The sequence below is a fragment of the Gaeumannomyces tritici genome, assembly GCF_000145635.1.
Source record: "Gaeumannomyces tritici R3-111a-1 unplaced genomic scaffold supercont2.3, whole genome shotgun sequence".
Lineage (NCBI taxonomy): Eukaryota > Fungi > Ascomycota > Sordariomycetes > Magnaporthales > Magnaporthaceae > Gaeumannomyces > Gaeumannomyces tritici.
The window spans coordinates 4,520,409-4,534,443 of record NW_008804547.1 but is presented as its reverse complement, the minus strand read 5'-3'; the positions used below and the strand labels follow the sequence as shown (position 1 = coordinate 4,534,443).

The 14,035-nt window shown below is 58.5% G+C and overlaps 7 protein-coding genes across 7 annotated transcripts; 3 read left to right on the top strand and 4 right to left on the bottom strand.

The window, feature by feature from the left end:
- Positions 1-485: 485 nt before the first annotated feature.
- GGTG_06647 (hypothetical protein) lies at positions 486-886 on the bottom strand (the record flags this gene model as incomplete). The annotated part of the gene is made up of 3 exons (XM_009224467.1): positions 486-598; positions 634-687; positions 769-886. 3 exons carry the CDS (start codon positions 884-886, stop codon positions 486-488), a joined length of 285 nt encoding a protein of 94 aa, XP_009222731.1.
- A 1,198-nt stretch (positions 887-2,084) lies between these two features.
- On the top strand, positions 2,085-3,715 carry GGTG_06646 (integral membrane protein). The gene is made up of 3 exons (XM_009224466.1): positions 2,085-2,585; positions 2,702-2,794; positions 2,863-3,715. The coding sequence occupies exons 1-3, from the start codon at positions 2,285-2,287 to the stop codon at positions 2,928-2,930; spliced, it is 462 nt and encodes a 153-aa protein (XP_009222730.1). The 5' UTR covers positions 2,085-2,284; the 3' UTR covers positions 2,931-3,715.
- A 206-nt stretch (positions 3,716-3,921) lies between these two features.
- Positions 3,922-5,108, bottom strand: GGTG_06645 (hypothetical protein; the record flags this gene model as incomplete). Its single annotated transcript, XM_009224465.1, has 4 exons — positions 3,922-4,056; positions 4,220-4,385; positions 4,598-4,835; positions 5,099-5,108. The coding sequence occupies 4 exons, from the start codon at positions 5,106-5,108 to the stop codon at positions 3,922-3,924; spliced, it is 549 nt and encodes a 182-aa protein (XP_009222729.1).
- A 1,720-nt stretch (positions 5,109-6,828) lies between these two features.
- GGTG_06644 (hypothetical protein) lies at positions 6,829-7,660 on the top strand (the record flags this gene model as incomplete). Its single annotated transcript, XM_009224464.1, has 3 exons — positions 6,829-6,897; positions 7,034-7,104; positions 7,300-7,660. 3 exons carry the CDS (start codon positions 6,829-6,831, stop codon positions 7,649-7,651), a joined length of 492 nt encoding a protein of 163 aa, XP_009222728.1. The 3' UTR covers positions 7,652-7,660.
- A 742-nt stretch (positions 7,661-8,402) lies between these two features.
- GGTG_06643 (proteasome subunit alpha type-6) lies at positions 8,403-10,158 on the bottom strand. The gene is made up of 5 exons (XM_009224463.1): positions 9,963-10,158; positions 9,783-9,845; positions 9,568-9,662; positions 9,267-9,479; positions 8,403-9,156 (listed from the first exon to the last, which is right to left on the bottom strand). The coding sequence occupies exons 1-5, from the start codon at positions 9,967-9,969 to the stop codon at positions 8,770-8,772; spliced, it is 765 nt and encodes a 254-aa protein (XP_009222727.1). The 5' UTR covers positions 9,970-10,158; the 3' UTR covers positions 8,403-8,769.
- Positions 10,159-10,365: 207 nt separating this feature from the next.
- On the top strand, positions 10,366-12,424 carry GGTG_06642 (hypothetical protein). Its single transcript, XM_009224462.1, has one exon. It carries the CDS (start codon positions 10,724-10,726, stop codon positions 12,122-12,124), a length of 1,401 nt encoding a protein of 466 aa, XP_009222726.1. The 5' UTR covers positions 10,366-10,723; the 3' UTR covers positions 12,125-12,424.
- On the bottom strand, positions 12,357-14,035 carry GGTG_06641 (KpsF/GutQ family protein). Its single transcript, XM_009224461.1, has one exon. The coding sequence runs from the start codon at positions 13,737-13,739 to the stop codon at positions 12,492-12,494; it is 1,248 nt and encodes a 415-aa protein (XP_009222725.1). The 5' UTR covers positions 13,740-14,035; the 3' UTR covers positions 12,357-12,491.

The following is a 14,035-nucleotide window of genomic DNA, read 5'->3' as shown; positions in this document are numbered from 1 at the left end:
GCAGGGCACGACGCGTTGCTCTGCTCCGCCCCGCCGCATCCTTCGCTGGGCGCTGGCCCATCCACCACCAAACCTCAAGCCCTTCAGCCTGGTTGGCTTCCGCTCCCCGCATTTCCTTCCCATCCATCGTGCCATTGCCCCGCCTGCTCCGCCCATTGGGCTGTGGTTTGGAAATTGCCGGAATGACGACTGGGTGCAGAAACCGAAATGGATATCACACTGGCATTGGTCTTTTGTCGGGCTGCCACATCACTTCTCGACGATTCTTCTGTCGCGTTGCGGCCTGTACCTGCATGCCGCCTGACGGGCGTCTCGGCCAAGGATTCCTTGCATCGTGGCACAAATGACGAATTTCTGTATTGCAACACATCTGATCTGTCTGTTACTCGCTACCTCTACCCTGATTGGCAGGCCATGTCCCACCACAGTTGGCGCATTCAAAAACTCGCGAGCAGGATGCTCAATGGGGAGTGGAGTCGGCCCATCTACTGCTCCATGCCCTCGAGCTTCTTCCTGGCCTCCTCCTTGGCCTCGTCTGAGACGTTGGGGTTTTTCATAGCCCTAGAAAAGTCGGTTGTGAGAACAAGTGTGTACCGAGCTATTGATAGTAGGGGATTCGCTCACGCCTTCAACCTCCAGCAACATTGCAGGGGTTCTTGCCCTCGTCGGAGTCGCCGGCCTTGGGAACTGAGTAGATATCGAACATGTTAGCTGTGGTCTCAGTCTCGGTCCTCCGTATCTGGTCGTTTTGATGGAACCACCACATACCATTACCGCCGTTGAACTCTTTCTCGAGGACCTGTTTGGAGTGCTCCTTGGACTCCTGCGAGGTATTGGGGTTCTTGATGTTTGCCTTATGGCCTCCAGCGATCTGGGCGTCAGACATGTTGTTGAGGTGGTGTGGGAGACTGATGTCTTTGGGTGGATGGTTTATGTTGCGAAGTCCAGGCTGTATAGACAGTGAAGATGGTTGTGGAGATGTGTGTGATTACGAGAAAAGAGGCCGCACAAGATGGGGGAACTGCTCATCATCTTATAGACTTGGACAAGCAGCTTTTCGATTTCCGAGGCCTTATCCAAGGCGCGCCTCCACTTCCGTGCTCTCACTTTAGAGACGGCGAGGATCGCGACGTCGTGAGCTGAGATCATCACAGGGACCAGGGCGATTCTTCCTTATTCGATAGGCCGCCTGGGTCATCGAGAATCACGAGTGATCGTGGTTTTCCCAGTCAATCGAATGTCTGTCGGATCCAAGAGAGACACGGAGAAGCAAAAGCAAATTAGCACTTGAGCAAGCGTTGGTTCGGGCCATGAGATTTCACCGCTAGAGGCGCCCTCCCGCCCTTGCATGCCTCTGTCACGACAGATTTATGCGGCTCTGCAAGGGCATGGGCCTTGACTGGGCTTGATCATGAATCATCGAGCATCGGCAATCCCCTCCTCGGCTCCGACGCGCGAGCGGGACGGGAGGAATGGACATGCGCCGCTAGATCGGCCGTCTCCCGGCAGGCTTGGCTGCCTCATACCTAGGTCATCGCTAGTGCTGCTAGCCGAAGACGCCAGGAAACAAAGTGTGAGGTTTAGGAGAAAGCCCGGCAACGATATTCAGACCCGCCGAGGGCCAACACATTGGCTGTTTTCACCAGATAAAAGAGCGAGCATAATTACTCTAATCGATTTCGCACGAAATAAATGATGTATAGATTGTGAAGGGAGGTTGGGAAACATCCAGCCTCGTCTGTTAGCGTGTGCAGGTTAACCTCAACTTTACCCTGGTCGACGCCAGATCCGCGTCCTCGGTGAACGCAAATCGACGGATAATGTCGTTTGCGGAAATGGTTCACGAGGACGATCGATGCCGGGCCGATCTAGAGTGTCATCGATCGCAGCCGCCGTCGGGAGATGCGGGAGAAAAGAAGCAAAGCGCCTCGCCTCGGTCGGCGAGCGAGGCTTGGCTTGGCGCGCCAGGGCCTGGGACCCGCTGAATTCCAGCGACTCGGGAGGGCTGATCCGGGTGCCCCAGCCACCCAGCCACGTTCAGCTCAGCGCATGTGGCTGTGCGTGCATTGCTGTCATGGAGGACTCAGCCCCTGACCACAGCCGGCACTGCCCGAAACAAACATCATCATCCATCGATCGACCAAAGAAGAAAAGAGCCAACCAATTCTGCAGGGCAGAACCCGGAAAGGCCGTTGCAGCAGCACACCATCGCCACACCCACGCACGCGCACTCACAACAGCACAACACAGCAAAGCCCAGCACCCCCATCCTCAGCCGCCGAAAATGACCGCGCCGGCGACAGCGCCGGAGCAGCCCGGCCCGCTCAACTACGTCGTCGGGTTCATAATGGTGGGGCTGGCGTGGGGCCTGACGACGCCCTTCATCCGGCGCGCGGCGCGAGACCACCGCCCGGCCGCCCACCCGGTGCTGCAGTCGGGCCGCGTCCGCTCCAGCGCCGTGCGCTCGCGCCTCTACGGCGCCTTCTTCGCCGTCGTCGACCTGCTACGCAACCCCCGCTACGCCGTCCCGCTCCTGTTGAACCTGACCGGGAGCGTGTGGTTCTTTCTGCTAATCGGGCAGGCCGGTGAGATTTCCCTCCCCGTTCTCGGTTTGGTTTTCTGTCCTTTTGTTATATCTTGGCGCCGCTGACATGAGCCACAACCCATTATTCTCCACCCCACCCACACCCGCCAACTACAGAGCTGAGCTTGACTGTCCCCATCGTAAACACCCTTGCCTTCCTCTTCACCGTCATCGGCGAATGGTGGGTCGAGGATAAAGTCATCAGTAGAGGTAAGTCGGCGATACAGCCACAGTGCTCCGCAATCGTCACTACTAACCGACACCATTGCCGTATGTAGACACCATGCTGGGGATGCTCCTATCCCTGGGCGGTATCGCTCTCTGTGTGCACAGCAAGCTCTCATGAGGAGATGGCGTGGACGTGGCATGCTTTCGTTTGTGTGACCATCCCCTGCTCCATTTCTTTTCCCTCCGGTCCCTATTTGTCGCTTCTGCTGTATGCATAGGGGTTTCGTAGACGCCATGAGAGCGCATTATGCTCATAGGCCATGGTGTCTATAGCTGTTTCGTTTGCTGGCGCCAAATGGCAAAGAATCATTTGCTGCCACCTGGCAGCGCAACATGGCGTCACCGCCCGGAGTTTTGATTCATGCAATTGGATAAAAGAGATAGATGCGTGGTTTTAAGCCTCAAGTTCTGTTCATTCCGTCCAAATCCCTTGAATCCGTTATTTCTCGTACGTGGCAATGCCTGGCCATCGTACGCTGGTCCACCAGGGCCGCTAGTATGAGAGTACCTCCAATAGAAATCGATAAAACAGGTCGCTGCGAAATAAGGAAAAAGAGAATATAATGGAACAAAGACGAAGAAGAGATAATGATGTGTTGAAGGGATGAAAGAGAACCGTGGGAAAAGAAGATAGAAATGCAAAGGAAAAAGTGAGATAGACCAGCCAAGACAACAAGTAAAGCCCGCGCCAATCGGCAGCCGCAATACTGGGGGAGGATATATACATTTTGTTGAAGAAGGTGAAGTTTGTACGTATTGTGGAAGTGGGAAAGTATGTGCGGGAAGGAGAAGAAAAGCAAGAGATTTTGCGGGATGCGCTTTCGTTTATAGGTAAAAAGTGGAAGAAGGAAGAAATTATAAAAGAAAGAACGCGAATATCAAGAGATAATGGTTGTGTTGCCGGTACTACCATCGAAGAAACGAGGTTCGGTCGCCCGAAGCTCGGCATGTTTGCGGTAATGAGCTCGATACCTCCGAAAGTATCTTAGTCTCGGGGTTCTCGCCCGTTCATGGTTCGGTCGTGGGGTTTAGTAGACCCGGCGTACGACAAGACCAATCTCGTCTCCGGAAGCTCGGGGTTCCCTATGCCGGCGCGTTCGGTGGATTATCTAGGTCGCGCGACGGGAGCGAACCCAGCGCTGCACGGTGCGGACGCTCGGGTCCTCGCCGGTCCAGCGGCCGTACTGGATGTCGGAGGCCTGGAGAGTCTGGTAGACCGCATCGTCGGTGATTGTTGCCAGCCGCTAGGAACGAAGCCGCAATAAGTTAGCCTCTGCTGCCAAACATAAGAGTCTTGCCTATCCCGCAGAACAGAACTGCTCCCTCTCATCTTGCTAGAGTAGTTGACGTGTCTTGAAAGCCGAAATGCCTTGGGCTATTGGCGAAAACAAAGGGGTCGAAACTCACCCTCACCAGCTCCTGGTCGCAAGCCCGGAGCTGCAGTTCGTGGCCCGAGTGCGGCCGTTCCCCCTGAAGGACGTAGTCGCGGTTCGAGATCCAGTCCTGGGCGGCCGCCTGGCGGAGGTAGATCCTCTGGGCCATGTGCCTACGCGAGAAGACGTCGAGATGGACCCTATAGATGAAGGGAGAAAAAGGCGGTCAGCTCACAACCCCCAGCCCCTAAGACTTTTTTCTTTTTTTCGGCGCTTTCTCCCCTTTGTTCAGGTGCCTTTTCCGACAGCAGGCAAGTCGCAGAGCGAGAGAATTGAAGCGGGAGTCCCGGACGTCCGTTGTCCAAAGAGGAGAGGGAGGGGGAGAGAGGGAGAGGGAGAGGGAATCACTGACTGTTGAAGCTCGGCCTTGTCCTGCTCCTCCTGGCCGCCGCGGGCCCGGGGAACGGTAGTGTCGGCGCCGCAGTTGAGAATGTGCTGGCCGTCGATGGAGCACTGGCGCAGCACCTTCCAGCCCTCGGTGTAGTAGTCGTCCATGTCCTCGGGCGTGTCGGGCGCCGCGGCGATGTATTGTTGTAGCTGCATAAAGTCCGACAGGAGGTCGGCGACGCGCGCCCGGCGTTCCTTGTTGTCTAGAGATTGGAGAAAAAGAGAGCCTGATGTTAGCATGTTTCCTTCATCATCCTTTTTGGCCCATCTTTTCTTTCCAACACCTTTTATATGGTGATTCTGTTGATTTCAGAGTTTGTGATCGACCTTCACCGTGTCAAGCGCGTTTCCCCCCGTCGGCGCCCAAAGTCGTCCGTCTCGGCCCAGTGTTTCAAGCCTTTTTTCTGTTGGGCCAACGAGGGATGTTCTGGGAGACAGGGGTGCATGGGCCCGGGGAAATACTCACAGCCGTCCATATCTAATGATGCGGTCTGGTAAAGGGATGTAATGCGAACAACCGATTTCTGGACTAGGAACTGAAATTTCCGCGGAGCGTCAAGACTGCTAAGAGAAGAAGATGGGTGTTGTGTAGAGAGACGGTGGGATATTATGAAGGGATATGGCGTTCGGACGTCCTATGCGTTGTAGTTCAACGGAAGATATAGGACAGCGAATGCAGGGCGACTGCCGGCGAAGCCAATGGGAGAGCTTGTTGGAAAGAGGCTGTCGGGCTTGGGAGATTGGCGGATGATCTAGCGAGCGGTAAAGGTCCTCAACGGCGTGGCTCCTGCGTCCCTTTTGTATATTTTCCGATGAGGGCCCTCCGTGTCGGCATGACGGTATCACCACCTGGTGTATAATGAAAGGAAGGGCCGATGTTGACTGTATCCCGTGTACAAAGTGCGGGTATAGCTGGCGGCCATGTATGGGAGAATAACATGTAAGATGTTGGTATGTGGTATGGTGAGGAGACGAGGAAGAAAAACGAAAGCTAGACTAAGATGACGAACGACAGGAGAAACAGAGACTCCCACCCACACACGGGGCGCGCGCACCCTCTGCATGTCTTCCCACCTAGGTCTCGGGATGCTCCCGGAGCTACCACGGACCAGGCCATAGGGCTCTCGCGGCCTCATACTGGCTGAGGGTAAGGAGAATACATCCCGCGGGTGGAGTGTTGGGGGCGTGTGCGTATGCGTGGTGACTACACCATCAGCCATTGCGGACAAGAAGATCACACGCCCCCCTGATATACTGTGATATACAGGGCGGTCGAGTCGGGGAATTTTGAGGGGATGATGGCCCATGCCAGCGGAAAGCTAAGAGAGCAACAGCCCTTGCGGAGCTGTGGTTGGAGGGTGGGGGGAACGATAATAATCGCTTCTCCCCCCGGGTGTGTCATTTGGTGGGAGAGAGGCCGACGCCCGCGCCCGTCGGCGGCGGCGCGCCTTGCCCTAAACGGCCGAAGAGGAACCACGAAGGGCCCGTCCCGGGAGGAGGTGATAGTGCGTCTGGTCTATCCCTCTCCCCTGCCCCTGAGCTACCTGGGCGATCTGCATGCGCATGCTACGCTAAGCTGCAGGTCCAGCAGCTGCCAAAGGTTCAGATGAGGGCCCCCGAACGGGGGTGTGGGAGCCGCAGGAGGGGATGGGAACCATGCACTGGGGCTGGAAGGGTGGGTGGGTGACACAAGGCTGGCGCTCGCCAGCATCGGCGGCAGCACCAGGCTCATGGTAGGGTGCAAGGTGGGCCGCACGGGATGAGGTCATATCGAGTTGGCGGGCATCACGTAATGCCCGCGGGCTTCTTGGGTCTACAGTGGGAGATGGAAGCAAAATCACGTAGTAGCAACAGTGGATGCGACGAGTTGCTGCTGCCTGGAGATATCGCGGGACCTAGGGGCCTGTAAAGACCGGGACATACTGTAGTAGGCGGAAAGGGTGGATCAGTATCTCATCTCCATGTGTCTTGGAAGCTCCCCAATATCTAGACTTTTTGCTGGTGGTTGGGTGAGAGCCACCTCAGGCACTGCAGCACCCACCCGCCAGTCGGGCCCACAGCTTAGCACAGCTAGGCCCAAAACGCTCGACGCGCAGGGCGGAGAATTTCAGCGCAGCAGGACGCCTGTGCTCTCTCCTCTCACAGAAGTGGGCACTTCCCAACGTGGGAACGCCACCAAAATTAGGCGCGCAGCCAATGGGCGCCGCGAAGGACATGGAGCGGCCGCTGCGAGTGGAGGCCGCTCTCGCCGCGGGCTTCGAGCCTGTGGCTTAGGTGCTCGACAACCTCAGGCCATGGAGGGGGGAGCCTTGACGCGCGAGGCCGTTTTCGTTTTGGCTGCGTCCGAAGGGGACCATGGCAGCTGAAAAAGAGATATTTTGGGGCTACTCACCCGCATTAGCCCTTTCGGCCGCGATCCAATGACGACGGTGGCCCTGCCGGCAATCCCACCCTCATGGCTCTGCTGGCCCGGTCAGGCGTGTTGCTTTTTTGTTTCTGCCGCCCATTCTTGGTCTTGGGAGAGGGCTCATGACGGTGCGAAGATGCCGACAGGAGGGGCCGGTCCACGAATGAAAATGGCCGGCTGGGCGGTGATCCTCACCGTGGCCATTTGGGTTTTTGTCCTCAGCTATCGGCGACCTGCGGATGCCTTTTTTTTTTCCATAGCCCAGAGGAAGGAGATGTGAACAAATGCGGCTCTCCACTGCCGGGGATCCGTCGCTTCGCCGCCCACGATGCAGCCCATCTCGCTTGTGGCACCTGGGGCAGAGGCATGCTACTGCGGATGCTGCAGTTGGAGGCCCAGGCTAGCCGGTCCCTTGCCGCTGCTTACACGATGCAGAACCCCTCGTCAAACATTTCCACGGCGGCGGCGGCATCTTTCCAGCTCGTCGCAGACCTGGAACTCTCAGGTGGCTTGAGCCCCTGCTGGTCAATTCCCAAATCCAGCGGCTTGGGAAACCCAAGCATGCAGGATGCAGGGCAGAGACCCACTTTCGCACCCGACAAGAAAATATAGGCTTGCGCATCCAATTTTTCTCCATCGTCATCTTGCCTGTCATGTGTGCAAGCGTGGCTTCGGACAGGGCGCTGCAGTGCGGCCTGTCCTCAGCAGCGGTCCGGCCAAATGCGATGCTCAAAACGAGAGAGATGTGTGTCTATCAACGCCCTGATGGCATTTGTGGTTTGATGATGTTCCACGTATGAGTGGCATGGCAGACGTATTGACAAGGGGCAGTTTTCCTTGGCTGGCTGGACCAGACCGAAGGACAAGAATGAAAGTTTGTCTGGCCATGTCTCCATACCTCCATACCAACCACCATCTCTCGCGACCCTCCACCAGACGGGCCCACGACGGCCTCACAAGGTGGTAAGCGGAATCGGTGCCTGGTTCGTTTACGCCACAGCACCCCAACTCCACTCTCACCTTTTTATGAATGGTCGCCTTATGGCTTGAAAGGCTTGAACCTGCCAACCCACCCTCATTTTCTCGCCCTCCATTAAAACAAGGCATATTAACATCATCGCGAGCTACTAAGCGAACGTTTGCGGGGCAGGTATGCCCTGCCGCAAGTTTATTTGTGCCTTGCCAGCAGCTGATACAAACATCGAGAATCCGAATGACAAAATTCCAGCTCGACAAAGCCAGCCCTTCCTTGGCTGTGAGAATAGATGTTCAGGTCCGTAAATAGAACGGCCTCTTTTTTTCTTGATTTCACCGAATGGAGAGCTTCAGCTGGCACCGGTGACGGCGGGGTAGCCATACACTGGTCGATCGCGATGAACTCAAGTAGTCAGACAGAGCATGAGAGTCCAAAGATTGCTGAAGATCGATTATAGCAAGATAAACCATGTACACTTGGCGAGATCATTGGCGATACTAGCGAAGAGGGGACAGGTGGCCTGTTGACTCCTCCCTGATCTGCCTTGCATAATCCTCGAAACCTTCGCCCCGAAGATGATCTCAAGCGGCCTGATGGCAGCTCGACCCGATCCAGAGGCTGCCAGGCTGTAATCATGACTTCGCGGCCCTACACCGGTGGCGTCGGCCCTTCTATTGCGTCCGGCTGGGGAACCCAGCACTTGTGCTTGCATCACACCGGTCTGGTTCCTCCACTGACCCTCATTCAAACCCGCTCAGTCCTTCTCAGCAATAGCCTGTAACCGCTCGTCGATCTCCTCCTCGGTCAGCTTCCTGAAGTTGGGGTCGGTGCCCTCCTTGCCATCCGCCCGTGGACCGCCAACGATGCCGATCTCGATCTCCGTCTTTTTGAAGTCGATGCTGAGCACCGTGCTGAGCGTGGTGATGGCCAACTCCACCACCTCTTCCCAGCTGCCCTCGGCGTGATCCTTGTTTTTGAGCTTCTTCTCAAGGTGGTTCAGCGCCTCCTGCTGCTTGGGGCCTGCTGCCGTTCCCTTGTAGCCGATATAGTAGCCCGCGGGGTCGCATTTGAACAGCTGTGGTCCGTACTCCTCATCCAGCGAGATCAGTGTTGTAGCGATGCCGTATGGGCGCATATACGCCTAAACATAGCACATCGAGTAAGCATTCGGTTCCGAGACTTATCTTGGTCCAGCAGGACATGAGTTGAGGGTTGTGGATATTGCCGCGTCGTACGACGAGGTATACGTACCCTCTGGGTGTAGACCTGGCTGATATTGGCCAGCCTTTTGGCCAGAGCGTCACACGGCATTTCGTAACCGTACTTGTAGCGGAATTCGGCGGCCTCGCCTTGGGCGCGCTGGGCAAAGGCCCTGGCGTCTGCTATGGAGCCGGTGATAACACAACCAACCCTGGGCGAGATTTGGAAGAGGTGCGACACCGAGGAGGGGTCAATGAGCTTGTCCTAAATCGGCGCGGTCTCGTCAGCTCCAGGCTGAGGTGTCGAAAAAGGACGAAAGAGCGCCCCGGTGTGGAGGGGTAAAGTGACGTACGGGCACCTTCTTTTGCGACAGGACAACGGCGCAGTCCTTGCCGCGGACGCCTACTGCCATGATGTTGGCGGCGGTGATGGCCTTGAATGCATACTCTGGGAGATGTGCGTCGCTTGTCATCAGCACGATTGTCTGCGGGGCAGTGTCAAGCTGGACATGATGCTGCGCCAAGCTGATCGAGCTAGCAGGTGGGAATCAATGGATTGTCTGCATACCGACTTGGTACAGTCTACCCCGATCGGAGAAGATAGTAATGTGCCTGTCGTATCCTGCGCTCCCTATGGCAAGACATGTTGGTCAGCTTGGGTGTTTGTCCTGGCGAGATGGGGCGGGCGGGTTGAAGCTGCTGTTGCCCACAACGATGACGGCGGGCAGCACAAAAGACAGAAACGCACCGGACATCTTGGGCTGGCGGGGGATGAGGGTATGGGAGCTTGTCGATAGCTGGTTGTGGGCGTTGCAAGCTGGCGGGTGGTGATGGTGGGATTGCGGAGGTCAAGGCGGATGCGCTGCCCTTGAGCTCTGTCGTCAACGGAGCTTCCCTGAACGCGTTGCCCGGAGCTTGCCTGGAGTGGGAAGGCTGAATCAGTTGGCTGCTGAGCACTGATCTAGTGGCCTTGGAATTCAGGCGTGAGAGCCAGTCCAGACTTTCCGCACAGAGGTGTGTGGTCTGTGCCTCGGAGAGGACCTTGACCCCTGCAGCCCCACAGTTAAGTCGGGTGGAGGCAGCAACGAGCGAGAGCGGGCAGAGGGAGCCAACCGGGGCAGGTGAGGGGCCCTGAGAATTGGAGAAGAAAAAAAAAAGTGAGGCAATCACAACGAAGGATTATTGACCAGCCAAAACGGATCATTCCAAAGTCGGCACAACACTTTGGGCAGCCAGAAACACCCAATCAGCCCAACGCCCGGTTATGCAGCCGAGTTTATCGACCATTAGCATACCACCGCAGCCATAGGCTCACTCGGCGCTCGCGGCAAAAATCGGGCGCTCTGTTTGGCCGACCTTTTGCCCTTGTTTAGCCCGGCGTTATTGGAGCATCTGCCGCCACGGTCCCTGCTTTTCTTCCACCCGTGCGGTGTCTCTCCATTGTCTTCATACCCCTCCGATTGAGCTCCCTCCGCCTCCCTTCCGGTCCTCTCCCTCTCTGTGCCCAGCATGGCCCCCCAGACTTTGCCAGCACAGAGCGTGCCGGCCTGGAAGCGATTGGGTTTGAAGCTCAAAGGTGCTGGCGACACCCCTTCGACCCCTTCGGCCAAGCCTGCGGCCAAGATCAGCGGTGCAGGTTCGACGACCGGGCCGCGGGACTCTCCCAGCTGGGGCAACAAGCGAAAGGAGTACCCTTCGCCCTCGAGCCAGTTCGGCAACAGCAAACGCCCCCGAACAGACTTCAGCCAGGCAGCCCAGACGCCTGGCCGGCGCAAGTCGGTTACTTTTGCCGACGGCACTAAGGGCTCGGACCTCGACCCCTCGGCCACCAAGACGCCCTCCAAGCCTCCAGGGGCTGCCGATGACAAGCAACAGAAGAAGCCAAAGAAGCCCAAGACCCGAAAGTCGGCTAAGAAGCCTGAGCAGAACTACAAGCCCGACCACCTCCAGCCCCAGCTGAGCCAGTACCTGCGCGATTGGCACACTGCGCGAGACACGTGGAAGTTCCGCAAAAATATCCAGACTCTGGTGATCAAATACGCTTTCGACCCCGTGCTCTTGCCAGCCGCCGACTTTCCAATCTTTCGCAAATACGCCATTGGGCTGCAGGGCGCTTCGAGGGACTGGCTCCGCACCTCAGCCGCGGATATCAGGAAGAGGGATCTGGAGCAGAGGGGCACCGCCGGATTCCCAGCGGGCACGACCGACACCGACGGCAAGCAGGAACGATACGAGGAGCTGGTCGCCAAGATGCTCGGTGCGCAGGGCAGCCAGGCGCGGCGGGGCAGCAATGCCAATGGCAAGCGCGTGCGCGACGACTATAGCGAGGAGGATTTAGTCATGGGCGGCACCGAGGCCGAAGCGCGGGGGCCCGAAGTGACTCAGCGCATTGTTAAGAGGATGCGGGCCGAGATGGTGCTCGACGAGCTGTCGGATGCCGACGCCTCCGACGCCTCGGCCGCAACAACGTCCTCCACCACTACGACGACAACAACAACCAACGGCGCCTCTTCAGAGGGAGAGGTGGCGACAGCAACGCCATCAGCCGGAGAGGCCAAAGCCAAGGCGGCTGACAGCTCGCAGAAGCGAAGGCGTCAGCGGAAGAAACGCACCGTTGATGACGATGACGACACTAGCAGCAGCGATGATAACAGCGACAGCAGCGACGATGAGGACGCCGGGTCTGCGGACGAGGATGATGACGATGAGGAGGAGGAATCCGACAGCGAATCCACTTCGAGCTCGGGGACGAGCAGCAGTGGTTCCGACTCGGACTCGTCTGATACTGCAAGCGAAGGCACGCTCCAGAGGCTGGCGCAGGAGCGTGAGGCTCTCGAGTCCTCGTCGAGCAGTAGCAGCAGCAGCGGCTCTGATTCGGGTAGCGATTCAGACTCCGAGTCCGAGCTATGACCGGACGGGACAGGAAAGATGTCGCATCATGTTCATGGTTGTCGTCTCCGCTGAGAAGCGAGAGATGTGTCGGGCCTTTGAATACCCTGTACCTCGGCTTTCACTTCTTTGAGGGCATCCTGGATGCCATCAATGATTCAGACATGTCGACATCAGAGAGTTCAGTTGCGCGCCTAGCGCGTCTTCAAATATTATATGCATCGCCAATTTCTCCTTCTCTCGTCATGTTTTAGGGGAGCTCGATCTCTGCATGTATCAGATAAGTAGGTGTTCTTCTATTAGGTTGATCCGAAGTATTGGAAGAAGTGGAGATGCCATGGTTGCAGCAGGCGAAAAGTGAACAGTGTTTCCTATTCCGAGGGCTGTCTTAACGACCAAGCTCTGAGCCTGGCGTGTCGGGCCGACTGTCGTTAAATGTCGACGGTGACGGCGTCCCCCTGGAAGCAGACATGGCCGCGCCGATGGCGCCTCCGGGGTGGTTTTTCGCAAACACGGATGCCACCCCCTCAACGCCGCCGTGGAGCTCGCGCCCCACGACAACGGCCAGGGCGTCTCCGAGCGCCAAGGCCACCGTCGTGCTGGCCGTCGGCGCGGCTATGCCCAGGCAGTCAACCTCGGAGACGGGGATCGGGGCCGGCAGCACCACCACGGGCGCGCCGTGCGCCGCCCCGTCTCCCATGTCCTCGTCACCGGACGACACGGCCCATGCTCTGCTGCCGTCTACAGCGTCGGGCCCCCCATCGAACTCGTACCCGGCCCTCACTGCTCCCCCGACGACAGAAGAAGCGCCCGACGCGGCCGCGCTCCCGCCACCGCTACCGCCGCCCCTCCTTACCCTCCCCCTGGCACCCCGCAGCAGCGACGCGATCTCGCACTCGCCGTCGGGAGCGGCCGTGACGACGACGACGGGCAGGTCCGGCGCCAGGTGGGTGGCGAGGGCGCACAGCTCCGAGGTGCGGCCGCTAAAGCTGACGAGCAGGGCGGCGTCGCGCCGGGGCGCCAGCAGGCCCAGGTCGCCGTGCAGGGCCTCGGTCGGGTGCATGAAGGCGGCGCGCACCGACAGCGAGCTAAAGGTGGCGGCCAGCTTGCGCGCGACGTGGCCCGACTTGCCGACCCCGCTCACCACCAGCGTCCCGCCCCGGCCCTGGCTGCGCGCCACGGCCGACGCGGCCGCGTCAAAGGCCGCGCGCGCGGCCGCGTCGGTGGCGTAGAGGCGCGCGAGGGACGACAGCGCTGCGGCCTCGGCGTTGAGGACGCGCACGGCGCCGGCGAGGCGGTCCGTCGCCTCGGGTCCCCATCCTGCTGGCCGAAGCGACGGCGACGGCGGCGCCGTGACGACGGGGCTGGCCAGGGTTCTGGGGGAGGCGGCGGCGGCGGCGGCGGGGACGCTGCGGGGTATTGGCGGTGGCGGTGGCGACGAGTTTGTGCCAAGGGCCGGGATGATGTCGCCGTCGAGCAGCGGCGGCGGCTCCTGGTGGGCGGGCGGGCAGAAGGGCGTGCCGCCCGGTGAGGGTGGTGATGGCGGGCGCTCTACCGGGCCGGCCGGCCGGCCGAGCAGGTAGACGGCACTGGTCTGCACCGGGCCGGGCCGCTCGTGATGTCTGTGGTTGGCCATTGTGCTGGGTCGCGGCTGGGTCACCTGTTCTCTCGCGGGATGCACGGCACTTGGGACTCCGATCCTTCCCGCACCTTCACCAGACCCTGGCCTCCGATTGCTCTCCAATTGTAGCGGACAGGTTGGGAATGAAAAGCCGTTCTTCCCCAAGGTATTTGGCACTTTCTAACCCTGATCTTGGACCGTCGTTTCGTATTTATCTTCTCGGGTATTGTTGATCATTTGACATCTGGAGACGTTGACGTGGAAGGATACAAATGCGATTCTATGTTACATGACTCTGGGTAGGTGCATGC

Bases quoted from the DNA above. Each gene is read 5' to 3' on its own strand.
- GGTG_06643 (XM_009224463.1), bottom strand. The intron at 9,663-9,782 runs GTATGCAGACAA...CACATCTCCCAG, and splicing joins GGGTAGACTGTACCAAGTCG to AGTATGCATTCAAGGCCATC. The intron at 9,480-9,567 runs GTACGTCACTTT...GCGCCGATTTAG, and splicing joins TGTCGCAAAAGAAGGTGCCC to GACAAGCTCATTGACCCCTC.
- GGTG_06641 (XM_009224461.1), bottom strand. From the start codon at position 13,739: ATGGCCAACCACAGACATCACGAGCGGCCCGGCCCGGTGCAGACCAGT.
- GGTG_06646 (XM_009224466.1), top strand. From the start codon at position 2,285: ATGACCGCGCCGGCGACAGCGCCGGAGCAGCCCGGCCCGCTCAACTAC. The intron at 2,586-2,701 runs GTGAGATTTCCC...CGCCAACTACAG, and splicing joins TCTGCTAATCGGGCAGGCCG to AGCTGAGCTTGACTGTCCCC. The intron at 2,795-2,862 runs GTAAGTCGGCGA...TGCCGTATGTAG, and splicing joins GGATAAAGTCATCAGTAGAG to ACACCATGCTGGGGATGCTC.
- GGTG_06642 (XM_009224462.1), top strand. From the start codon at position 10,724: ATGGCCCCCCAGACTTTGCCAGCACAGAGCGTGCCGGCCTGGAAGCGA.